Raw genomic sequence first — 27,418 nt, forward strand, 5'->3', positions numbered from 1 at the left:
CTTGGATTTGTCATTAACTATTACTATGTGTCCGGTCTGAGCAAGAATATGGTATTCAAGTGGAGAGCTGGAGAGATCAGAAGTCAAGCCATTTGGGTTTCAATTTATGATCTGTAGGCAAATATGCACTATTTAGGTTTAATGATAACATGGAGCAGATGGTAATTATTAAACCTAATCTAGCAGGAACACATGTGCTATATTAAAGATTAGACAGGCACTGATCTACGATGTTATATTATGCATTCATTTTTTCTGTGACATTAAAATGTACAAGATGAGAAAAAAAAATACCAGTCAATTTGAATGATAATAATTGCTAGTTGTATGTAAATGTAATTCCCTTCTGGTAATTAGGAAAATTAAGAAGAATGAATTGAAAATGTCTACTCAAAGAGAAAAAAAAAGTTACAAAAAAATGTTTTTAATGTTTAAAATAAAGGAAGACACATATATGTATATGAATGTATATTCATAGTAGTTTTAGTGCTAATCAGTTTATATATATTTTTTTCTTTTTTTTTCTTTACATTCTTTATGTACGGTTGAGCCATCTAAATTATTTCTTCATAATAGATATTAGAATTCTAGAGATTAAAACTGTTTTTTTTGGGATGTTTTCAGTTTAATTCAGAGTTGTCTTTATGTACAGATAAGAGGCATCATAAATTTGAAGCATAACGTGGTTTGTCTGTGTCTGTATCTGTGGTTGGTCCTGTGGTAGAATCCTTGCTGGGAGCTGGGGCTGATGTGGATGGTTGGGCTGGTGCCCCAGCCCTCGCAGGAGGTAAAGCTCCTGAAGACATCTGTCGAAACAGGGCCACCCGGGGAGGGACATTGCTCCGGCTCCCAGACTGAGCACCTGAAGGCTGCACATTTGAGACTGGTTGTGGTAGAGAAGCTAATGACTCCCCTACGGTTTGGTGTGGCTTAGTCACTAGAGGAGAGATCTCATGGGGCAAAGAAGGCTGCGAAGCGGAGAGAGGCCTCACTTCTCTTGTTAGGTTAGAGTTTGGTAGAGCTTGAGTGCTCTTGTGAGCTTCATTGACAGATGTTGAACCGGATATTGATTGCCGCTGATGCTGTTGGTGTTGTTGTTGCTGCTGCTGATGCTGTATTAATGAAAGTTGTGAAGCGGTGGGGGAACTGTATTGAAATGTTCGGCCTGCCAGTGGACTTTGTACTGAAGGACTACAGGCAGCCGTTGAGAAAGATGGTGAAAACATAGCCGCTTGTTGTGGTGTCTGCGGACTTGGTGTGGGAGATTGTAGATTCCCATGAGACAGACTGTTAGCAGTATAAACAGGGGGAGATTGGGTCCTCATTCTCAGTGATGAGCTGGTACTAGAATTCAAAGCTGGATGTTGCTGGTAGCTAACTGAGGGAGCTCCCTCTATCATCTCCCTGTCTTGTTTCACGATCTGATTCAGTATCTCGCTCTCCTGGTTGTTGAATACTCCTGTGTTGAGGTCCTTTTGAAACCGTTGCTGGAGAATAGAGTTCTTCTTCCCTGTTGGAATACAACATTAGATTTTAATTACTTGGCTTAACTGAAAAAAATGACCACTCTGGAAATACAACATTTTTAAGCCGCTATTTACTACTTCAGGAAACTTGCCATTCCATAATGATCTATAGTTGCCCATATGATCATTACTACACTTGGAATGTTTAATCAGCAAATATGTCAGGTGTAAGCATGAATATTTGCTAGATGCAAACACACTAAAAAGGTAGAAGGTAGCTGGGTGCAAACCTTTCCAAATTTCACTAAGGTATAGTAAAATTCGGTAACTGCAGTAATCAACAGGAAAACACAACATTTGCTAGTTACTGGCATCTATATACGCTGTATTATTGCTTTGTAAGGTTTGAATCGTTGGTTCACAAAAAAAAAGATGGTATTCTTTCAAGTACAAACCACGCATTGCTTGTAAGAGATAAAGCAATAGGGGAGACAAAACATTTTTTTTTGTCTGACAAAAAAAAAAAAAAGATACAGAATGAGAAGATGGATAGAGGTACTCAGATTAAGATATAGACTTAGTAAACGCCAATGCCAATAAATGTGGAAATATTAGAACATTTTTAAACTTTACCAAAATTTTATTGATTTTGATATGATAAAATAATAAACTGAATATGAAGTAAGGCAATAATTAAAAGGTTTTGGGGCTATTATCAAGAATCTGTCTTTACTGTGATTGCCTTATAAGGTATACGATGAAAGTAAAACTGTGATCTGCCATTACTGGTCTAAGTAGCAGGCTCACTTTACTCTATGAAACATTAAGACCCCGTACACACGTCCGAGAAACCCGACGGGCAAAACACATCGTTTTGCTCGTCGAGTTCCTTGTGAAGCCGCCGGGGATCTCGGTGAGCCAACTTTTCCCATTGACTAACGAGGAAATAGAGAACATGTTCTCTTTTTGGCCCGACGAGATCCTCGACGGTTTCCTCTGCGAAAAGTGTACACACGACCCGTTTTCTCTGCAGAATACGTCTCCCATCGAGTTTCTGGCTGAATTCTGCCGAGAAACTCGGTCGTGTGTACGGGGCCTAAGAACATGTATTTCCAAATCTTCAAATCCATTTTCTGTTTTTCAACTTAACTCCAGATTTGCACTAAATCTCCCCCTCCCCCTCTCCCCGCAATTCAACAGACCATCGCCACACATTGGCCAGCATAAATTCTAGCATGGAACTGTTGATTGGTTAGAAGCAGGCTTAGCATTAGTACCGGCAAAATAGACAGAATATAAGGGCTCCATAAAAGCACAGAATCAGATCTGAAGGTAACCTAAAATAATCACAAGTACCTCCAAGTGCCAGCACTTTAGCAGTATTTTAAAAGTTCCAGTTTTAAGAACTTGAAAGGTTCACTTTAAATAAGAAGAATATACAAGCGGCTATAAATATAGGTTGGAGAAACTGTAAAAACTCAATGCTGTTCCCAAAATCCTACTTAATTTGGAATTTCCTCTAGACTTTAATTTTGTCTGGTGACTAGTAATTAGACCAGCTTATAACACGCACCTTCACTTTAAGAGGGAAGTTTCAGGAAAAAAAAAATTAAATAATGAACTGTGAAACAAATTAAAGGTCAATGCAGCTTAACCTCTCTGGTGGTATGATTTTTTTAGATTTTAGGTGCTGAAAGCGGGACCATTATTTTGCATGGAAATTTGGCGTTTTATATTGTAGGCCTGCAATTCTTAGGAATACCTCACTCAAATCTGTCCAAACAAGAGTCTAGTAGACATCCCGGGTATGATAAAGTTTGAAACACAAAATCATAAATTATAATATAATAAATAAATATAAATAATTATAACAAATAATATAATAATAATAAAAATTATTACTTTAAATTTTTTGATGACGAATTTCCCCACAAATCACTATCGTTCAATTATGCAATTGATTCCAATTTATTATCGCTGTTTTTTAGCTGGTCTAAAACCACTTTTGACATAAAGGGACACTGTTTGGTTGCTATGGACAATCTCCAGTTTCCAGGCAGAAAGAACAGTTTTTATTATATAAAAGTGCATGCATGACACTGGGCAGACCACTAGGGACAAAGGGGGTGTGTATTTTTTTCATACAGTACTGTAATCTATAAGATTACAGTATACTGTATGTACTGTGGTTATTTACTTTTTTGAATTTGGCGCCGATCTCCACCCCTGTGCGTCGTAACGTTGCAGGGACACAGGCACTGTGTGAATCGAGCGAGGAGACAGCGCTCGATTCTGGCTCAGGGTTACCGCATTTGATTCTGAAATTCCACCCCGAGCCAGACTCGGGAATACTGCCAGGGGGGTTAATCAGTGCTCATCTGCAGCCTCACAAGTGCCATGAATGCAGCCTCACCATTGACATTAATGCAGCCTCACCATTGCCATCAGTGCAGCCTTGGAGGGGACAGGGAGGGGGATGGGACGAGTGCCACAGATTAAATACAGGAGAATCTCCTGTTTTCTCAGCGGCCTCTTTAATACAAAGTCCTGCCTCCTATGATAGACAGAACAGTCATCCAATATCAGCCCAGGAGACTTCCTGTTACAGACGCTACTGTGTAAGTAGGAAATTCTCACTGTATGTATTCACACCCCCTCCCTGTCCCCTCCGAGGCACATATATATATGTATATATATATATATATATATATATATATATATATATATATATATATATATATATATATATGCGGGTATATATCTTTTGTGGGATTCATTGGATGCCACAAAAGATATATATAGCCAAGTTACCAGTGGGGCCATTTGAAATCGAAAACCGTCAGGCAATTAGCCCACGGGCCGGACTTTGGACATGCCTGCCTTAAGAGGAGACCATTAGGGTCTATTCAAGCCCTATGTATAGATATAGGAAGATCTTCAATTATCAGGAACACCACCTCAAGTAGTTAGAAACATACACCTCATATGAAGATTGATTCTTGATAATGCTCAAGATATAAAGAAAGATTTCATTGCGCAATACTGTTTAAAATTTTATTAAAACATGAATGAAGTGTGCACTCACATTTTACACATCTTGTAATTATTACAAGTACGATCTTCAAAATACGAGCTCTTCGCCTACTCACCACAAATTCTGAGTGTGCGAGACACCGGGAGTGACGTCACCGGATCCACTAGTCACATGACTTCTTCTATCCCTTGAAGTCACGTGACAAGTGATGCAACGCGTCAGGGGAGCCGGTGACGGCACTTAGGGTGTCGCGCACACTAGGAATTAACGGTGAGAAGACAAGGAGCTATTTTGGAGACTGTACTTGCAATGATTACAAGATGTGAAAATGGTGAGTGCACACTTCATTCATTTTTTTTATATAATTTTAAACGTTATTTTTTACTTTTGGTACGGATTGAATTTTATTGTTTTTGAGTGAGAGGGTCACCCACTCATCTTATAATCATCAGAGATTTGGACTTTCAAATCACCATTGGACTTTTTTCACTAATGCACTTTATGGTTATTCATTGTTTAGGTGTGGAGATGCACGGATTGTTGTTTATATGTTTGATTCATTTTATGTAAAGGTTTTAGTGCTAAACAAGCAAACCGTTGTTTTGGATATATAGGGCCAGATCCACAGACGAAGTACGCCGGCGTATCTACTGATGCGCCGGCGTACTTTCAAATTTCCCGCGTCGTATCGTTGTTTTAAATCCTCAAAACAAGATACCGCGGCTTCTGGGTTAGATCCGACAGGTGTACGTCTTCGTACGCCTTCGGATCTAAGATGCAATACTTCGGCGTCCGCTGGGTGGCGTTTTCTGCGTCGGGTATGCAAATTAGCGATTTACGACGATCCACGAACGTACACGCGGCCGTCGCATTTTCTAACATCGTCAGAACAGTTACTCATAAGGTTATGCTGTTCCTGTACCCTCTGTAACATTTAACTGCTAGAGGCTTTTGGCAAGAAAGTTAAATTCAGAACAAAAAAGCCCTGGACCACTTCAAATATAGCTATATATATATTTCTTAATTCAAGTTTATAATTTGAAACTATATAAATGCTCATAGGGGCAGCCATATATGTTTATTATAAATGCAGTCGCTGCTTCCTTCTCCGTAGTTTTATTTGCAAGTTGCCAAGATCTACAACAAAATGGTGGTCATCTGTACATAGACACTGACTACCTGTTGCATAAATGTGAATGAGATGCAAAAGAGATGGCTTCACCTGACGAGAACTCATTGGATACATTTCACACTTGCATGGGGTTAATCGTAGAAGTCAAGATCTAGCCATAGATGGTTCAAATATCTGCATGAAATTTATAGGCAGAGATATATTCATCCATTCCCACGTGACTGGCAGGTTGGGATGAAAGAAAAAAAGCTGGGATAGCCCACGTGACTGGTAGGTGAGGCGGCATGCATTGTGATGCTTGTCCAAATAGTCCTTTTACATTTAAGTCTTTTTGCCAGTGAACAGAATAGAAGGAATAGTTTTACAATAAGTTAGGCAATCTCTTCATGCAACTATGAGAACTCCTCAATGCCCTCTTGCAGTACACAAATGGTCTGATAATTAACAGTGAAGTTTGAAACCAGGGGCTAGGACAAGCAGGTTATACCAAGAACTCAACATATTATGGAAAACCTATGTAGGGTAAAACAATAAGTTTAATTTAATAGCTCCCATTTTTCTCAGCAACCCTTTGTAAGCTTTGACTAGAGTGCCTCAAAGCTTACACAGGGCTACCTTTCCCCACACGTGTTGGCTGAACAGAGTAGTGGGGGAGTAAATGAAAATTAAGTACTGTACATACTGTACTACTGGGCAAGGGGCATTAACGTGATCCTATTTTGATCTCCATGGACAAGCCACATGTTTTCTTTAAGGCCAACCATTGTTTAAGGGGGTTGATCACATTTCATGAAAATACAAATATCTGCTAGAACATTTAAAAATCCCCATATGAAAAAGTAATCGAAACATGGAATAACAAAACATGTAAAAATGTGAACTGACATCACAAATTACTGTCAGATAAATTATAAAAAATAAATAAAAAATAAATGTATGTATGCCAAAAATACACTATAACATATATTTTAACTTTTGGAGAACAGGCAGTTTTATTTATTCTAGCTAACCATGTATTTAGAGAGTATAGACAACCTAATTAGTCAATTATTAACTTAGACAAAATACTGACAAAAGAGACTTTAGAAGTTCAATGGTAAAGCCCTGTACACACGATCGGTCCATCCGATGAAAACGGTCTGATGGACTGTTGTCATAGGTTAACTAAAAGCTGACTGATGGTCTGTCATGCCTCCACACACCATCCGTTAAAAAAACTATTGTGTCAGAAAGCGGTGACGTAAAACACAACGACGTGCTGAAAAAAACGAAGTTCAATGCTTCCAAGCATGCGTCGACTTGATTCTGAGCATGCGTGGATTTTTAACAAGACTGCTTTTTTTTAACCTATGGATAATTAACCGATGGGGCCCCCACACGATCGGTTTGGTCTGATGAAAACGGTCCATCAGACCGGTCTCATCGGTTTGACTGATCGTTTGTACGAGGCATAAGGCCCCATACACACGAGAGGATTTATCCGCAGATACGGTCCAGCGGACCGTATCCGCGGATAAATCCTCTCGAGGATTTCAGAAGATTTCTATGCGATGGCGTGTACACACCATCGCATTGAAATCCGCGCTGAAATCCTCTGCCGATGACGTGTCGCGCCGTCGCCGCTATTATGACGCGGCGACGGGCGCGACGCTGTCATATAAGGAATTCCACGCATGCGTCAAATCATTAGGACGCGTGCGGGGAATCCCTTTGGACGGATGGATCCGGTAAGTCTGTACAGACGAGCGGATCCATCCGTTGGAATGGATTCCAGCAGATGGATTTGTTGAGCATGTCAGCAAATATCCATCTGCTGGAAATCCATCCCAGGGGAGATTTATCCGCGGATAAATATCCGACGGAGTGTACACACCATAGAATCTATCCGCAGAAACCCATTTGATGTTTCTTGATGAATTTTGTTGAGGAAAACGGTCGTGTGTACGAGGCCTTAGACTTGTATGACTCAAAGGAGGTACACACCCCCTTCTCTCTTTGTCCTATCAGAGACTGAAACATCCCAATGTTTCAGTCTGCCATGTGTCCGCCATTATGGCGGACACATCGGACACTGTTGACACATTTTTGGGAACATTGTCATTTTCACAGCGAAAAGTGCTATAAAAATGCACTGATTACTGTGAAAATGACAATGGCAGTGAAGGGGTTAACCACTAGGGGGCGCTAAAGGGGTTAAGTGTGTCCCGATTTTTATTTCTTACTGTAGGGGGGCGTGGCTGGACGTGTGACGTCACTGATTGTCGTTCCCTATGACAGGGAACAGACGATCAGTGACAAGCCACAGAGAAGAACGGGGAAGGTTTGTTTACACTCACCTCTCCCCGTTATTCAGCTCCTGTGACCTGATCGTGGGACACCGGTGGTGATCAGGTCCACGGGTCCTGCAGGCGCGGTCATGGGGCTTGGGACCGGGTCGCGAGCGCGCGACCCACGGCTGGGCACTTAAAGGGCAACGTACCTGTATGTGCTTGTGCCCAGCCGTACCATTCTGCCGACGTATATCGGCGTTAGGCGGTCCTCAAGTGGTTAATGTACAGCACAATAATGCTGCAAATTGTCAATCCACGGGACAGAGACTATATGGGGTTGATTTATAAATGTTTTCACCCACAATTTACAAATTTTTCTAATTTGATTAAATGGAAAGATGTGTGAATTTTGGGTGAAAGTTGTGTAAATCATAATAACTACCATTTAGTAAATTTAATAAGAGAGCTATGCCTAATGACATATTGTACGTTCTCCATCTGGGTTACTGTGGTTCTAAAGCCTAAATCCAATTTCTTATCCACCAATGTGCATGAGAGCAGCAGCTTTATTGGCTTTCTTCCTCCTCATTGGGCAGATAGACAACAGTGGGAGCCCTTGGCTCCAACTGCTGTCAATCGAATCCTGTGATGAGAAAGAAGGGGGGTGGGGCTGAATGAGCCCACATGAGTGTCCACATAGAAAGCGGCTTCTTATGGGGGCACTTGTCGAAGAAGAGGAGCCAGGATCGCCAGCAGGGGGACTCGAAGGAGGAGGAGGATCGGGTAGCTCTGTGCAAAACCATTGCACAGAAATTAGTATGACATGTTTGCCATTCTAGTTAAAAAAGAAAAAAAAAGTCTTAATATCACTTTAAAGTAAACGGTGTATGTATTGCATCAGATTTGACTTTGACACCAATTGCTGGAAGGACCAAGTTATGAGGGGAGCCATCTATTCATGTTTTTTTACATTTATAATTCTGCATTGCCCTGTATTGATGATGATTTATGTACATACATTGTTTTTGTCCATCTTACCCTGGTAGGTCCAAGTGCCTTCCAGTCTAACAAAACACTCAAAGTATATTTGCTATTGTAGGCAGGGCCATCTTAATAGCATCATGGGCCCCTGGGCAAAGAAATGCTCTGGGGCCCCTACAACGATGACAGTGCAGGTAAACGGACATCAAGTAGGTAGGAGGCAGACTGCCTCCCCTGTATATCTATCACTCTCAGTGCCACCATGGGGCCCCCAATTTTGGGGCAGTGTGGGCTCAAGGACCAGCTGCTTTGGGGAAAGTGCAGGGGCCCTCCATGCAGCTGGGGCCCCTAGGCAGTGCCCAGGTATGCCCTCTCATTAAGACAGCCCTGATTGTAGGGGCTTATTAAACACTTGCTGACCAGGTCAATGTTAAAAATGTTCACATACAGTTGTGTTCACAAGTTTACATACCCTGGAAGCATTTATGATTTCTTGGCCATTTTTCAGACACTATGAATAAAACAAAAACGTTTTTCACTCATGGTTAGTGTTTGGCTGAAAGCCATTTATTATAAATCAACTTTGTTTACTCTTTAAATAATAATGGCAACATAAACTACCCAAATGACCCTGATCAAAAGTTTACATACCCCAGTCCTTAATATCGTGTATTTCCCCCTTTAACATCAATGACAGCTTAAAAGTCTTTTGTGGTATTTGTGGATGAGGCTCTTTATCTTCTCAGATGGTAAAGCTGCCCATTCCTCTTGTCAAAAAGCCTCCAGTTCCTGTAAATTCTTGGGCTGTCTTGCATGAACTTCAGGTTTGAGATTCAAGTTAGGAGACTGAGATGGCCACTCCAGAACCTTCTCTTTATTCTGCTGTAGCCAATGACAGGCCTTGTGTTTTGGATCATTGTCATGTTGGAATGTCCAAGTACGTCTCATGTGCAGCTTCCTGGCTGGTGAATGTAAATGTTCCTCCAGTGTTTTTTGATAACATACTGCATTCATCTTGCCATCAATTTTGAAAACATTTCCTGTTCCTTTGTAGCTCACACATCCCCAAAACATCAGCGATCCACCTCCGTGTTTCACAGTTGGAATGGTGTATATTACATCATAGGCCTTGTTGACTCCTCTCCAAATGAAGCGTTTATGGTTGTGGCCAATTTTTCTGCATTTTGGTCTCATCACTCCAAATAACTTTGTGCCAGAAGGTTTGAGGATTGTCTCTGTGCTGTTTGGCATATTGTAAGCGGGATACTTTGTGGAATTTGCGTAGTAATGGCTTTCTTCTGGCAACTCGACCATGCAGCCCACCGTTCATGTGCCTCCTTATTGTGCATCTTGAAACAGCAACACCACATGTTTTCAGAGAGTTCTGTATTTCTCCTGAAGTTATTTGTGTCTTTTTCTTGGCAGTTGTGGCTGAAATTTTAGTTGGTCTACCTGACCGTGGTTTGGTTTCAACAGAACCCCTCATTTCCCACTTCTTGATTAGAGTTTGAACACTGCTGATTGGTATTCTCAATTCCTTGGACAACTTTTTTACATTCATTTTCTGTTTTAGATAGTTCAACTACCTTTTCCTAGAATGACTCAGAATCCAGAAACATCAGTGCAGCACTGGATGAAAGATGCAAGGGTCTGGCAGGAGTCCAGAAACCCATTGATCTTTTATACACACACACTAATTACAAGCAAACAGATCACAGGTGAGGATGATTACTTTTAATAGCCATTCAAACCCCTTTGTGTCAACTTGTGTGCATGTTATCAGGCCAAAATCACCAGGGTATGTAAACTTTTGATCAGGGTCATTTGGGTAGTTTTTGTTGTGATTATGTTTTTAAAAGAGTAAACACAGGTGATTGATAATAAATGGCTTCAGCCAAACACTAACCATGAGTGAAAGAAAACGTTTTGTGTTATCATTCATATTCTCTGAAAAATGGCCAAGAAATCATAAATTCTGTCAGGGTGTGTAAACTTATGAGCACAACTGTATGTGAAAGTTTGACTCCAATAGAGCCATCATTCATATTCTCTGAAAAATGGCCATGAAACAACTCTATATGTTAAAAGCATTTTATTTTTTCACCAAACCCACCAATCATTACATATTTTCTGGAAGCAAAAACCCTGTAAAATAAAATGGTGGTTGCTGCAATTTGTTTAATGTCGCCCGATATTTGCGCAGCTATTTATTAAATGCAATTTTTCAGGAACAAAGACACTTAAATATATTTTGTGTACAAAAAAACAAAATAGATGATCTCGAGCAAATATATAGCAAACATGTCAAGTTTTAAAATTGCAAACCTGTGAAAGAGTGACAAACTATGGTACCTAAAACTATCCATAGGCAACGCAAAAGCCTTTACAGGTTACCAGTTTAAATTTAAAGTGGTTGTAAACCTAGTCACACCACTTGTACCTACAGGTAAGCCTATAATAAGGCTTACCTGTAGGTGCTGTAAATGTCTCCTAAACCTGCACGATTTAGGAGATATTTACCATATACGCTTGTGCCGCCATCATCGGCGCATGCACACTGAAGAACGGCTCAATCGTGTATTTTCTAAGGGGGGCTGTGTCGTGACCGGTGGCTCCGCTTTCATGCATGGGAGTGACGTCATCACGGCTCCAGCCAATCACAGAGCCGAAGCCTGCGAACTAGAAGATAACACCCAGAAACGTGTCGCCGGTCACAGTGGTGTACGGGGACTGCTGCAACAGCATCGATCTAAGGTAAGTATTTCATAATGAGCTAGTATGTGATGCATACTAGCTCATTATGTCTTTGCCTTGCATTTTTTTCCCCAGAGTTTACAAGCACTTTAAATGTGACATCTGGCACTAGAATTATAAATTTTGCTGATATTCACGGTGAAACCTAACATGTGGTGCAATCACTGTTTACATAAGCATGCGGGAGCTATGTGCATGTCTGCATTTTAGCGTGCTTGCCGTGAGCACTGGGGTGCTTTTGTTTTTTTATTTTTGATTCTTTTACACTTTCCATTTAACTTTACTGCTACCTCAAGAGGTGATAGCTTGGGCACACACAGGTACTTTTTACTGAGAGATCAGCTGCCCTCCAAGGCAGTAACTACCAGGCAAACACCATGCTGAAACCAGAAATGAAAAAATCCTCATCACTCCTGGCATTATTTATCACAGAGAACAGGGAACAATGGATGTTACTCCTTCTCCTCTATGTGCAGTCCAACTGACAGTGGTCCTGGGCTCCCCGATTGAACAGGAGAGCCCTGAAACAGCAGAGGCTCCCCTTCCATGTAAAATTGACTGTAAAGCCACTTGGATCACTTTTACTGGAAAGCAGATTACTGCCTCTTAAAAACGATACCAGGATCATGGTTGCAGCTGCAGGTCTTGAAATAAATATAATTAAATAGGATCTTCAACTTGTTTGAAAACAATTAAAAGTCAGCAGCTACAAATACTGTAGCTGCTGACTTTTAATAAAAGGACAATTATCCGTCCAAGGATCCAGTGCCACCCTCACCCAGGCCAGTTCTTTGCTGGTCTTCGTGTCCCTGGCATTAACATGTTTAGTCTGGGAAGCTGGCTGTGACTCATTGCGGCTTCACAGCTGGCTTCCTACTATGAATGCGCAAGCCGCACTGCGTGAATGGTCCCGCAGCCACCTGGGAACTGTCACATGTCCCATGAGGTTGCGGACGGGGGGAAAGGTCAAACATCCAGTGGAATCGCCTAGGCAATCTGATCGAAAGTGGGAGCAAGTACCTACCAAAACTAGATAAGCAGGGGGGAAGGAGGATATAAAGTTTAGGTTCCGCTTTAACATTGTAAACCTGCCATCAAAACTCATGGGTTGTTAATGTGAATATATTAATTTTCTTCAGCTAAGAACCAATTTACTATCCTTGCTACCTACTTTATGGTTGCTAACTTCTTAACGATATTGTTTTCATAAAAGACTCCTTATAAATCAGAAGCTGTAAAACTGCACGGGGGGGCAGGGTAACGACAGTGTGAGATATTCATCTCTGTGTGTGCTTTTTGTAAAGTGAACCTGTGACCAGACCATGACTATTACAATATTTAAATATTCTGAAAAGCACTGAAATTACAGCTTCTATAGTTACATTACAGTTGGTAAAGTTGAATAAAGACACAAGTCTATCCAGTTCAACCTGTGTGGGTGTGTGTTTGTGTCGATAATCATTTCCTATATCCCTATATATTGTGAGTGCTAAGATGCACGTCCAAAAGTCTTTTAAAACTATTAATACTCCTTGCTGCCACCACCACTTGTGGAAGAGAGTTCCACATCCTTATCGCCCTGATAGTAAAAAAAAAACCTATGCAGCTATAGGTTACAGCTTCTCCTCCAATCTCATTGTGTGGCCCCGTGTCCTCCTACACTCCTTGAGACTGAAAAGTTTCCTTCCTATGCTGGGTTCACCATTGAGGTATTTGTATATTGCTATCATATCTCCTCTCAATCGTCTCTTCTCCAGAGAAAGTAATTTTAGCACTTATAGTTGTTCCTCATAATTGAGGTCCTCCAGTTCCCTTATTAATTTTGTTGCCCTTCTCTGAACTCTATCCAGTTCCAGCACATCCTTCCTGAGGGTTGGTGACCAGAACTGAACGGAATACTCCAGATGTGACTGAACCATTGTTTTATAAAGTGGAAGGATTATCGTTGTATCACTGGAGTACCTCTTTTACTTTCTATGGAAGCAGAATCTAATAGTCTGTTTTTGAGGATCTTTGAGAATGAATAACTTCATAGTACATACAGTGAGGGAAAAAACGTATCTGATCCCCTGCTTATTTTGTATGTTTGCCCACTATCAAAAAAATGATCAGTCTACACTTTTAATGGTAGGTTTAACAGTAAGAGACACAACAAAAATATCTAGAAAAATGCATTTCATGTAATCGCATTGAGTGAAATAAGTATTTCAACCCCTATCAATCAGCAAGATTCCAGGCTCCCATGTGTCTTCTATAAAGGTAAAAAGCCAAGATTAGGAGCACTCTCTTAAAGGGAGTGCTCCTAATCTCAGCTTGTTACCCTATAAGATACCTGTCCACAAAAGCAATCAATCAGTTTCCAATCTCTCCACCATGGCCAAGACCAAAGAGCTGGAATGGGCTACAAGACCATCGCCAAGCAGCTTGGTGAGAGGGTCACAACAGTTGGTGCAATTATTTGCAAATGGAAACAACACAAAATAACTGTCAATCTCCCTTGGTCTGGGGCTCCATGCAAGATCTCACCTCATGGAGTTTCAATGATCAGAAAGGTGAGGAATCAACCCAGAACTATACAGAAAAATCTCGTCAATGATCTTAAGACAGCTGGGACCATAGTCACCATGAAAACAATTGGTAACAAATTAAGCCATGAAGGACTGAAATCCTGCACTACCTGCAATTCCCCTGAAAGCACATGTACAGGCCCATCTGAAGTTTGCTAATGAACATCTGAATGATTTAGAGGAGAACTGGGTGAAAGTGTTGTGGTCAGATGAGACCAAAATCAAGCTCTTATGCATCAACTCAACTCACCATGTTTGGAGGAGGAATTCTGCCTATGACCCCAAGAACACCATCCCCACCATCATACATGGAGGTGGAAACATTATGCTTTGGGGTGTTTTTCTGCTAAGGGGACAGGACAACTTCACCGCATCAGTTATTGCTGATTTTATAAACGCTTTATTTCTCTTATTAAAATGCAAATCAATTTATAACTTTTTTGAAATGCGTTTTTCTGGATATTGTTGTTATGTATCTCATTGTTTAAAATATAGCCTAATCATTTCTTTGTCAGTGGGCAAATGTACACAATCCACAGGGGTTCAAATATTATTTTCCATCTTTACAGCTTTTTAAGAATAGGTATTCTTAACTTTATTCTCAGTCTGGTCACAGGTGCACTTTAGGTTCTTTTTTATGTCAATGAATTATTATGAAAAAAAAAAAAAAAGAATATGCTTTCACAAATATAATTTCATATGACCTGAAATACTTGAGATAATTTTACTGCACTTAAAGAAAACTGCATGCAAAGTAAAATGCAGCCACATCCTAATTTTTTTTGAAAACGTAGCATAGAGAATTGTGTCCACAATGGGTTGGTGGATAGTTAATTTTATTAATATGCAGTTCATTCACTAAAACCATAGGAGCACATAAAATTGTACTGTGAAAGTAGACAGGTGAAAATTGCAAAAAATAAAATAAAAATATGCACCACAGGACAAAATGGGGAATAGCAGTGGTGGTTTACTAAGTGAAAGGGCAAAGTTTCACCAATAGACCGTGAACAAAAATATCTAGCCACACTTACACACGTCCATGCGTTTTCACTTTATTTATTTGACATACAGCCTAATGAAACCTACTGTGCATTCAGGTTTTGAGAGAGAAACACAGTTATATGCAGTTCTGTTCTAGAAAGAACATTACGTCTAAGAGAAGCATTCAGCTAAGAGGAGAGTAAAGAGAACATTTATGTCATAAAAGCAAGAGAAAATAAACTAATGCTTTGGGCTATTGCCGAGGAAAACAAAAACAAACCTGAATTTCTTTTCCAGGTCCTCTTTGAAGCCTGAATATAAATTACAATAAAAATAAAACATTACAAATATTGTTATTGATGTGTTTTATTTCAGGAGTTCAAAATAGTTCTATATCCATATGTGTAGTCTATATATGAATATTTACCAAGGAAAAAGAAGAGAAAAGGTAATGGAAAAGGGTGACATGATAAGTAAAATGGATCTTGATGTATATTATTGTATCACTATATAAGCTTTGAATTCTAGGTTTTAAAATTGTACCTATTTTTGTTTATCCTTATATGTTTTGTGTAATAACCTTAACCTGAGTTTTTTTTCCTGTATTGCTTCTTAATTCAAGATTTGTTTTCCAGTATACAACCTAAAATATCTAACCAAAAGGAAGTATAAATGTCAACTGATCTTCCAAATAATTGCAAATGAATAATCAAGCACTTGGTGTATCTTAATAGTGGAATTAATTTTGTTTTACCTAGACGTAACCTACCATTATAGTTTTTTTGGGCTTAGGCTGTTCACATTTCTCTTCCTCTTTTGAGCAAGTGGTGTGTGGTGTCTGCGCCTTGCCGCCTTGCTCCCATTTTTATCCAAACTCCTTGAACATCAAGGCCCAGATTCTCGTAGGAGATACAACGGCGTATCTCCAGATACGCCGTCGTATCTCTGACTCTGAGCCGTCGTATCTTGGCGCCTGATTCAAAGAATCAGATACGCCAGAATTTGTATAAGATACGACCAGCTTAAGTCTCCTACGCCGTCGTATCTTAACTGCATATTTACGCTGGCCGCTAGGGGCGTGTACGCTGATTTACGCCTAGAAATATGTAAATCAGCTAGATACGCCAATTCACGAACGTACGCCCAGCCGTCGCATTACAGATACGCCGTTTACGTTAGGCTTTTCCCGGGCGTAAAGTTACCCCTGCTATATGAGGCGTAGATGAGGTGTACCAATGTTAAGTATGGACGTCGGAACGGCGTAAAATTTTTCATGTTATACGTCGTTTGCGTAAGTCGTTCGCGAAAAGGGGGCTGGGCGTCATTTACGTTCACGTCGAAAGCATTGGCTTCTTGCGGGTTAATTTGGAGCATGCGCACTGGGAGCAAGCGTCATTTACGTGGGGTCACATTAAATTAACATAACACACGCCCACATCTTCCACATTTGAATTACCTACAAAGCCATCCACAACTCTGCCCCCAGCTACATCAATGATCTAGTCTCTAAATACCAACCTAATCGTTCTCTTCGTTCTTCTCAAGACCTCCTACTCTCTAGCACCCTCATCACCTGCTCCCATGCTTATCTCCAGGACTTTTCCAGAGCCTCTCCAAGCCTATGGAACTCCTTACCCCAATCTCTCCGTCTATCTCCTTCTCTATTAGCTTTTAGAACCCTCCTCCTCAGAGAAGCCTACCCTACCCACACCTAACAACTGTATTTTCATTTGAGTCCATCTGATCATCCCCCACAGCTAACTACCCTTTGTTCCACTTGACCCTCCCTTCTAGATTGTAAGCTACAACGAGCAGGGCCCTCTGATCCCTCCTGTATGGATTTGTATTGTGACTGTACTGTCTTCCCTGATGTAAAGCGATGCGCAAACTGTTGGCGCTATATAAATCCTGTATAATAATAATAATAATAATAATAATAATAATAATAATAGTGTGTCTTATTAGTGGAATTCATTTTGTTTTACCTAGACATACACTACTTAAAAAAAAAAAATTGTACCCTTAGTTTTTTTTGTCCTAGGCCATTTACATTTCTCTTCCCCTTTTGAGCTAGTGGTGTGCGGTGTCTCTCATCACCTCATTATAGTTTTTTATTTATTTTTTGTTATTTTTTTCTGGGGGTAAAGAATGTATTAAAAAATACATAATTATTTGGAAAAATGGCCAAAAAAAAAATACAATAATTTATAAATGATTGTGGATTTAATTAATTACTGGTACAATATACCACTGTATTATCTTATACATTATAAGAAGGGGGTGGAATTTTACTTTTACTAAATACCAATTAAAACATTCTGCTTTTTTTTTCAGTTATGTTTTACAATTGATTGTTGAGATAACAGATTGCAGTGTTCATAACATCCTTGCAGGTTCAAATAAGTGCCCTTGTTATTAATGTTAAAATATGACCAGCTAGAGGCTCAAAATATATGAGGGTAATTTTTCTAAATCAGACTGTACGCTTTGCAAGTGCAATTGCTCCAGAGCTAGTAAGTGAAATAGAGCTTCACCTTACAAAGAATACCCAATCATATGCAAGGAAAATAAAAAAACAGCCGTTTTGCCGACATGGTTGGATGATGAAAGTCAGCAGAGCTTCCCCTCATTTACTAAGCTCTGGAGCAACTTCAGTTGCACAGCACAACTGTACTTGCAAAGTGCACAGTCCATTTGTCTTTAGTAAACCAACAACTGTTTTAGCTTTTTTCTCTTTGGGCTTTCAAAGCTAATTTTTTTTTTTGCTATGTGGCAAATGGGAACATCCATTTTCTGTTAAGAGTTAAAAAATTTATTTTACAATAATTAGAAGGCACAAACAATGCATAATTTTAGCCTTGTTTATTTTTCAGTGTAATGCAATCAGGCCCCTAATTTTCGCTGTACCTAGCCTATAAATGTCATGTGGAGATCCAGACACTCAAAGAGTGCTACTCTCGGAGTATGAGGCCTCTTGATAGGAAAACTGTGCAGGTGGTGTGTCCAACTGCTGGAGACTCAAATTGCTGCTTTGTTGATTATTAGTCCAGAATTCCAATGTGCTGCCACCATAGGGCATTTTAACCTTGATGGTAATAAGTTAACAAAAAATAAGGCATTAATTAGGCCTAACTTCTATATATTCTGTTGTTCATAAAGATCATATCAAACTAGTAATCTGAAAATTACAGAAATATAGTAAAAGCATCTCATAGTTCAGGGTTAGGCAACCTCGGCCCTCCAGCTGTGGTGAAACTACAAATCCCATCATGCCTCTGCCTCTAGGAATCATGCCTGTGATTGTCAGGGATTTGCAATGTCTCAGGCGACTTGTAATTTCAAAACAGCTGGAGGGCTGAGGTTGCCTACCCCTGTTTTAGTCCCTGCCATAGCATAGTTAAACTATTTTAGTCAAGTGATGAGGTCTTGCATGATCTACATATGAAATGGAATATCTAGATAAAGGAAATATAGCGAAATTATCAAATTCATAGAATTTTTTATACCTGCCAATGGAAAGTGTTCTCATTTATACCAGCCCACCATATGCAGAGCAATTAGCTTTTTTTTTAATTTTTATAAACTGTTCTCTTGATTTGGAATTTTAAGTAAAATACATTCCCTGGGCCACTGTATACATTACAACTTCGGAAAAAATTAGCCCCATTATTCCCCATTGTCTTAAAGTCAAATTATTCAGGCGCAAGGAGTGCATGCAAACAACAGTTCTGGTAAATATACAGGAATGGAGCTGTAATAGTCTTTGTGGCCTTTTTGTGCAGGCAGTATGATAATAGGGACTGTATGTGAGATACTGGAGGCTGCTGTACGGAGAGTTAAGCCAGCTCTGCGAAGACGACAAGAAGGGAAGAAAAGGGGGAAGCGCCAACTAAGTGCAGCATAACAATGAAATATTCATTGCCAACGGTTAAAAACACAGGATAAAAATCATAAAACCGCTTATTGCATTAGTGGGATGTCCGCCATTGTCCTCTGTCCTGCAGGTGCCACCAGGGTCGGACACTTCGCCCAACATCACCAGGAAAAGAAAGGAGAGGCTGGACAGTTCAGGCTTTGTGCACAGAGCTCTTTGCTCCTTTAGAAGGCCTTTTCCTTCTTCATTTATCTACAGTAGACCAGACCCTGGCAGTGCCTGCAGGACAGAGGACAATGGCAGACACCCCACTAACGCGGTAAGCGTTTTTATGATTCCTGTAAGTGCTTTTAACCTTTGGCAATAAATCTTTCATTGTGGTGCTGCACTTAGGTGGTGCTTCCCCTTTTCCTTCCCTTCTTGCCCCGAATCTTGCCTCTCGACTCCACCAGTGCCTTAATGCAACCTCTGAGGCTGACACAGAATAATGTACTCCAAACCCTAACCCTATATTTTGGATTCGAAGTATGAAAACCAATTGTGTGCTACACATGGAGAGATTTTAACAAGCAAGCTGCCATCTGTAGTACAGTGTCTTCATACGGCATATCCATAAAATGTAATGTAAATATGGGGACATTGGTTTGGCACAGTTTAAGATTCCATAGAATCATACACAACTAGCCATACATCCAAAATGCTGGGTGCAACTGGACTGTGTGCTTGACTGGCTAAATGCCCAAGCAATAATTTTAAGTGCATATTATGGACTGAATTATAAAACAATTTTAAGCCATACACACAATGTAAGCTGTGTCAATATGACTTTGTTTGCTTTTCTACCCAAGAGGAAGTTTTTAATATCTGGTAAAAGTGTTGAGAAGTGGTCTCCTTCCTCCGCAAGTATCAGCTGGGAAATTTATTGATAATTCACTCACATGATATTAACAACTTGATACAGTTGTATTGATCACATATGAGGTTATAAGATAATTCAAGGTTATGTTGTCTTACATACAGATGTAAAATCTAAAATATGGAATTGCACTAATCTTTGAATTGATTGATTTGAGATAGTAAAACATTTAACGTGAACAAAAATAAATGTGTGTCCTTTAAACAGTTTATCTTGTTCAGATCATTTTTTTATTTTGGTACCTTTAAAGTCTCATATTTTGCATTATTTGTTCAGAATATCCCACTTTATTGGGGAAAAAAAATAGAAAAACAACCACTGATTTTATAATGCAACCATTTAGATATGTAAATAGAATTTCGAATTGCCCATTAGGTCCAGTAAGTTTAGCATGTAATTTTTTAGAAAATATCTCATATTCAACTCTTCAAAGTAGATGTTTGTTATTAACAAAAGCCTTGACCCTGAGCCTTGACAAGGGATCCTGACATCATTTATAATTTTATAATATAAGCTTGAAGGTACTGGATGATGTCCTGAAGACATTTATGGCGGGTACTGACGAGCAAACATGTACGATGAAACCGGTCCATCAGTACATCACCGTACATGTCTGCCCGGGGATTTCTGTATGGTGGCTGTACCCACCATCATACAGAAATCCGCGCGTAAACAATACGCGGGGCGTGTCCGCACCGTCGCTGCGACGATGACGCGGCGATGTGGGCGGGCCTGCCAGTTAAATGCTTCCACGCATGCGTCAAAGTCATTCGACGCATGCGAGGGATGGCGGGCGCTCGGACATGTATGGTAGGTCTGTACAGACGACCGAACATGTCCGAGGGGACAGGATTCCAGCGGGCTGTTTTAAAACAAGCCCGGAAATATTTGCCCGCTGGGAAAAGGCCCGGCGGGCAAATGTTTGCTGGAATCCTGCCCGCTCGGGCCTACACACGACCGAACATGTATGCTGAAACTGGTCCGCGGACCAGTTTCAGCAGAGATGTTCGGTCGTCTGTACGGGGCCTAAGTAAAGCAAATGGCTTTTTCCAATTATTTCAGTCAATAATATTTTTACTGAACTTATATGAATGCTGGCAACTCTTCTATGGCTCTATTGGAGTCATACTTGCACATACAGTTGTGCTCATAAGTTTACACACCCTGACAGAATTCATGATTTCTTGGCCATTTTTCAGAGAATATGAACGATAACACAAAACGTTTTCTTTCACTCATGGTTAGTGTTTGGCTGAAGCCATTTATTATCAATCAACTGTGTTTATTCTTTTTAAATCATAATGGCAACAGAAACTACCCAAATTACCCTGATCAAAAGTTTCCTTAACCAGTATTTGCGAATGAGGCTCTTTATTTTGTCCGATGGTAAAGCTGCCTATTCCTCTTAGTAAAAAGCCTCCAGTTCCTGTAAATTCTTGGGCTGTCTTGCATGAACTTCGCGTTTGAGATCTCCCCAGAGTAAGGATGAGCTTCGAGTTTGAGTCGAACTCATGTTGCCTGTTCACCGAACAACGAACAATTTGGGGTGTTTGCGGCAAATTTGAAAAGCCGCGGAACACCCTGCTAATTTTAAAGGCTAATATGCAAGTTATTGTCCTAAAAAGTGTTTGGGGACCCGGGTCCTGCACCAGGGGACATGTATCAATTTCTCGGGAGCAGTGAATTTAATAATGCTTAACCACTTGCCGTCGCCGCACCGTCATAATACGTCCACAAGGTGGCTCTCCTAGGCGAGATCACGTATTATGACGTCCTGCCTTTTAGCCGCCACTAGGGGCGCACGCGCGCGCCCCCCGCTCGCCCCCGACTCCCGTGCGCGATCGCCGCCGGGCACACGCGATCGCTCGGTACAGAGCGGGGAACAGGAGCTGTGTGTGTAAACACACAGCTCTCGTTCCTGTCAGCAGGGGAAATGCTGATTTTCTGTTCATACAATGTATGAACAGAAGATCAGTGTTTCCCCTAGTGAGGCCACCCCCCCCCCCACAGTAAGAACACACCCAGGCATACTTAACCCCTTCCCCGCCCCCTAGTGTTAACCCCTTCACTGCCAGTGGCATTTTTATAGTAATCTAATGCATTTTTATAGCACTGATCGCTATAAAAATGCCAATGGTCCCAAAAATGTGTCAAAAATGTCCGAAGTGTCCGCCATAATGTCGCAATACCGAAAAAAAAATCGCTGATCGCCGCCATTACTAGTAAAAAAAATATTAATAAAAATGCCATAAAAATACCACCTATTTTGTAAACGCTATAACTTTTGCGCAAACCAATCAATAAACGCTTATTGCGATTTTTTTTTACGAAAAATATGTAGAAGAATACGTATCGGCCTAAACTGAGGAAAAAAAATGTTTTTTTATATATTTTTGGGGGATATTTATTACAGCAAAAAGTAAAAAATATTCATTTTTTTCAAAATTGTCGTTCTATTTTTGTTTATAGCGCAAAAAATAAAAAACGCAGAGGTGATCAAATACCACCAAAAGAAAGCTCTATTTGTGGGAAAAAAAGGACGCCAATTTTGTTTGGGAGCCATGTCGCACGACCGCGCAATTGTCTGTTAAAGCGACGCAGTCCCGAATCGCAAAAAGTACTCTGGTCTTTGGGCAGCAATATGGTCCGGGGGGTAAGTGGTTAAAGTGAAACAATAAAACTGAAATATTCCTTTAAATCTCGTACCTGGGGGGGGGGTGTGTAAAGTAAGCATGTGAAATAGCGCATGTTTCCTGTACTTGGAACTGTCTCTGCACAAAGTGTCATTTCTGAAGGAAAAAAAGTCATTTAAAACTGTCTCGCAGCTATAATGAATTGTCGGCTCCTGGCAATTCACGGGAAATTCATTCATAAAAAATAAAGCGTGGGGCCCCCCCCAAATTCAATTACCAGGCCCTTCAGGTTTGGTATGGATATTAAGGGGAACCCCGCTGTCAATTTTACAAAAAAATTACGTGGGGTTCCCCCCAAATATCCATTCCAGACCCCTTATCCGAGCACGCAACCTGGCCGCCCCCCCTCCTGAACTGTACCAGGCCACATGCCCTCAACATGGGGATGATGTTGATGGGGAAAAGGGCCTCATCCCCACAACCCTTGCCCGGTGGTTGTGGGGGTCTGCAGGCGGAGGGCTTATCAGAATCTGGAAGACCCCTTTAACAAAGGGGACCCCCAGATCCTGGCCCCTCCATGTGTATTGGTAATGGGGTACATTGTACCCCTACCATTTCACTAAGGAAGTGTAAATAGTTGTAAGAAAACACACACCGTGGAAAAAAGTCCTTTTTAAAAAAAAAAAAAAACAGCGGTGGTAATTCACTCTCAGTCCCGGCTCCCCGCTCCAACGTTGTCGGTATCCAGTGACGGGTGATCTCCCCTCCGGTCTAGCGATGAGAAGATTGTCCGGGATCCAGAGCGCAGCATCGCTGGCCGCCTGTCTCCACCAGAGACAGCCCGGCGAATGACGCTGCTGGAGCTAGTGACATTTCTTATATAGGTGAGGCGGGGCCACCCGTCACGTGACCCCGTCCCCCTCTGACGCACACCCACTGCTACGTCACTGGGGTAGCCCAGGCTTCCCCCTTGCGTCAGAGGGGGCGGGATCACGTGATGGATGGCCCCGCCTCAACTATATAAGAAATGTCACTAGCTCCAGCAGCGTCATTCGCCGGGCTGCTTCCGGTGGAGACAGGCGGCCGGCGATGCTGCGCTCTGGATCCCGGATGATCTTGTCATCCCTGGACCGGAGAGGAGATCACCCGTCGCTGGATACCGACAACGTTGGAGCGGGGAGTGGGGAACTAGAGTGGATTACCACCGCTGTATTTTCTTTTTTTTAATAAAGGACTTTTTTCCACGGTGTGTGTTTTTTTTACAACTATTTACACTTCCTTCAATTCACATAGGGGGGGGGCCAGGATCCATTCAATCACATGGTCGGATCACGCTCTGGTCTCCATAGTCCTGAAGGAGCAGGGCTCTGCTCCTCCGACTTACTTGTGGAGGAATAACATTGGGATTCTAGCTAATCCAACCCTTACTTCGAAGATGGACCAACAACTTTTGGGAATTTTTTTAATTGAATGACACGGGTGAAACTAGCATAACAACTCTATGGTGCGCCCACAAGGCGCACCATTATCCAAGCAGCAGCACAAGAAAAAAACAGAGGGGGGGAACTGTTGAACACTTTGCTCAATGACCTTAAAAATTGGAAAATTTACATAAACAAAATCCCTCCCCTAAGGTAGAAACTGATCTATTTAACTGCAGGCAGAGGGTACGTTTAACACTTCTCTCTAATCACTAAAAATTTCTAAGACGCACAAAAGCTAAATGTAAGGCCCCATACTCACGAGCAAACATGTCTGCTGAAACTGGCCCGCAGGCCAGTTTCAGCAGACATGTTTGGTCGTGTGTGGGCGCGAGCGGGCCGAATTCCAGCAAACATTTGCCCGCCGGGCCTTTTCCCAGCAGACAAATATTCCTGGACTTGTTTTAAAACAGTCCGCTGGAATTCAGCCCGCTCGGACATGTACGGTCGTCAGTACAGACCTACCGTACATGTCCAGGCGCCCGCCGTCCCTCGCATGCGTCGAATGACTTCGACGCATGCGTGGAAGCATTTTAAAGGCGGGCCGCCCACGTCGCCGCGTCATTGTCGCGGCGACACCGCGTCATCGACGCGGCGACACCGCGGACACGCCCCGCGTATTGTTTACGCGCGGACTTCTGTACGATGGTGTGTACAACCATCGTACAGAAGCCCTCTGGCAGACATGTATGGTGGAAACGGTCCGACGGACCGCTTTCACCATACATGTTTGTCCGTGTGTACCCGGCCTTATGCTCAAGGCAACAAAGCTGGTAAATTGCTGACTAACTATACTTCCAGAAGGCAACAAAAAATCTAATCTCACTTCCATTAGGGACCCACACACAGGTGAATTGGAACATCACCCAGTCAGGATAGCTAATGCTTTTATGAAGTACTATAGAGATTTGTACAACTTGCAGTTAGACAGCACCACACCACAACCCACGGCACAAACCATCTCTACCTTTCTAGACTTGGTGTCCCTTCCGTCCATAACGGAAGAGGACCTAGCTGCACTTAATGCCCCAATTCTAGACACCATACATGCACTGCCAAAAAATAAGTCACCAGGTTCTGATGGATTTTCATCAGAATATTACAGAGCATTTTCGCAGACCCTAGTCCCATACTTGAGTATCTTGTTCAACAGCGCCGCCTCCTCAGCATCTTTCCCTGAGGAAATGTTACAAGCTACAATTGTCACTTTGCCAAAGCCAGGTAAGAAGCCGGATTCCCCACAGAATTTTAGACCCATCTCTATTGAACATGGATCTAAAAATCTATGCCAAAATTCTAGCCAATAGGTTAGCCAAAATGACCCCTACTTTAGTAAAAGCGGATCAGGTGGGCTTTGACAAGGGCAGACAAGCCCCAGATGGTACGAGGAGGTTACTTAATCTACTACATATTGTAGAAACCCAAAAAATACCTACGGCAATCCTTGCGTTGGATGCAGAAAAGGCTTTTGACAGGGTCCATTGGGGATACCTTAGAGCGACTCTACAAAAGTTTGGTCTTCAGGGGATGATCCTATCAGCAGTTTTAACCTTATATTCTATGCCCTCGGCCAGAGTCTTTTCGTCCAATGCCCTTTCAGATACATTTTACATCACCAATGGCACCTGCCAGGGTTGTCCACTGTCTCCCATAATTTTTACTTTAATGATAGACCCCCTGGCGGAGGCAATTAGGTCAGACGTCGACATTACGGGAATCAAAGTTGCGAATCATACTCATAAGATTGGTCTTTTTGCTGATGATGTGGTGCTAACACTCTCCAATCTGGCTTTTTCCATGGCTAAAATTAGCACAGTTTTGAAAATTTATGGTGAGGTGTCTTATTATAAACTGAATGTTACGAAATCTTGCTTGTTGCCCATCAACTTAACCAGAAGACAAATATCTTTCCTAAAGGATAGGTACCCATTTCAATGGATGACCAAAACTATTCCCTATCTGGGCATTAAATTGTCCTCGTCGACTTCAGCCATGTTTACAGCCAACTTTCCTGCCTTGATTGACACTGTTAAAGCAGACTTACATCATATTGCCTCTTATGAGCTCTCCTGGTTGGGCAGGATAGCTGCTCTGAAAATGACCCTCCTGCCTAAACTAATATATTACTTTAGGACAATATGTTTGCCAGAATCCTTTTTTAAGTTGATCGATAAGATGTTCAGACAGTTTATTTGGAAAGGTAAAATGTCTAGAATTCCCTACTCAACTATTCAAAAGCATAGATCCAATGGGGGGAGGGGATTTCCAAATATACGTAACTATTACAGAGCTGCTATCCTAGATCAAATGAAGGCCTGGTTCGACCCAGACTCCCCTAAACTATGGGTTCAAATAGAAAAGTCCATTTTACAAAACAGAGATCTTCCTTCATTATTACTAGCTAAATTGACCAATATACCCTTTATCTCTCCTCCACTACCTTCCATTGTGGCGACACTCTCTGCCTGGGAAAAGATTCATTTGATTACGTTTCCTGAATCTAAAATGAGTCAAGAAATAACAAATCTTAGAATTTATGAGTACTTGATTCCGAACCTTATGGCTAAAAGAGGGTATTCATTCCTGTGGTGACTTACTTCTTAAAAATCCCACCTCTCATGCTTACGCTAGGGCCCAGATACAGCATTTTCAATCCAACCAGCTGACTAGTTCCTATAACTTGCACTGCGGTGCGTGGAGTCATTTGCTGTCTAACTATAATAGGCCCAAAGGCCTGTCGTGGTTTTATACTCTACTACAACATTATGACACCTTCACTAAAACCTCTAGCATGACAAATTGGGAAAAAGATCTGGGATTCACCCATTCTCTGAAGGAATGGAAAGATGCAATAAAAACCTGTTATAAATACTCTCACTGCACTAACCATTGGGGGCAACATATACCACATATACCATTGAAAACGTTAACCTATAACGAAACGCGTCTGGGTCGTAGGCGTGCAGTGACGTCACCGCGTTTATACAAGGAGGAAGGGCTCCCATCTATGCCGGCCGGCTAACTGTTTTTATGTGCCTATATTTCATTGAATTGATGTAAGTAGGTTTTTACACTTTTAATAAAAGTATTTTTTGGACGTATTACGCTATTTGCGGCTTTCTCTCTGCATGACATGCCATTGTTTCCTGCTACGGTCCGAGAGTCTGTCAGTACGAGTTTATCTTATCCCTCCGTGGAGATACCAGTGAAAGATATATGCTGTACATCCATTGATCCTGTGTTGTGACCAGACCCCTTGGAGACCCCTGCTGTTATCTTTAAATAACGCTGTTATTTATATGTGTTCTGGTAAGCCCCAGTCCATG

General features: G+C 41.3%; 1 protein-coding gene across 1 annotated transcript in view; it reads right to left on the minus strand.

Moving 5' to 3' along the window:
* Nucleotides 1-408: 408 nt before the first annotated feature.
* Nucleotides 409-27,418, minus strand: part of HCN1 (hyperpolarization activated cyclic nucleotide gated potassium channel 1) — a 581,473-nt gene continuing 554,463 nt past the window's right edge. Inside the window, exon 8 of the mRNA XM_040339190.1 lies at nucleotides 409-1,510. Within this exon, the coding sequence (XP_040195124.1) occupies nucleotides 663-1,510 (848 nt within the window). The 3' untranslated portion in view covers nucleotides 409-662. The remainder of the gene's footprint in view (nucleotides 1,511-27,418) is intronic.

The sequence above is a fragment of the Rana temporaria genome, chromosome 1 (genome assembly GCF_905171775.1).
Source record: "Rana temporaria chromosome 1, aRanTem1.1, whole genome shotgun sequence".
NCBI lineage: Eukaryota > Metazoa > Chordata > Amphibia > Anura > Ranidae > Rana > Rana temporaria.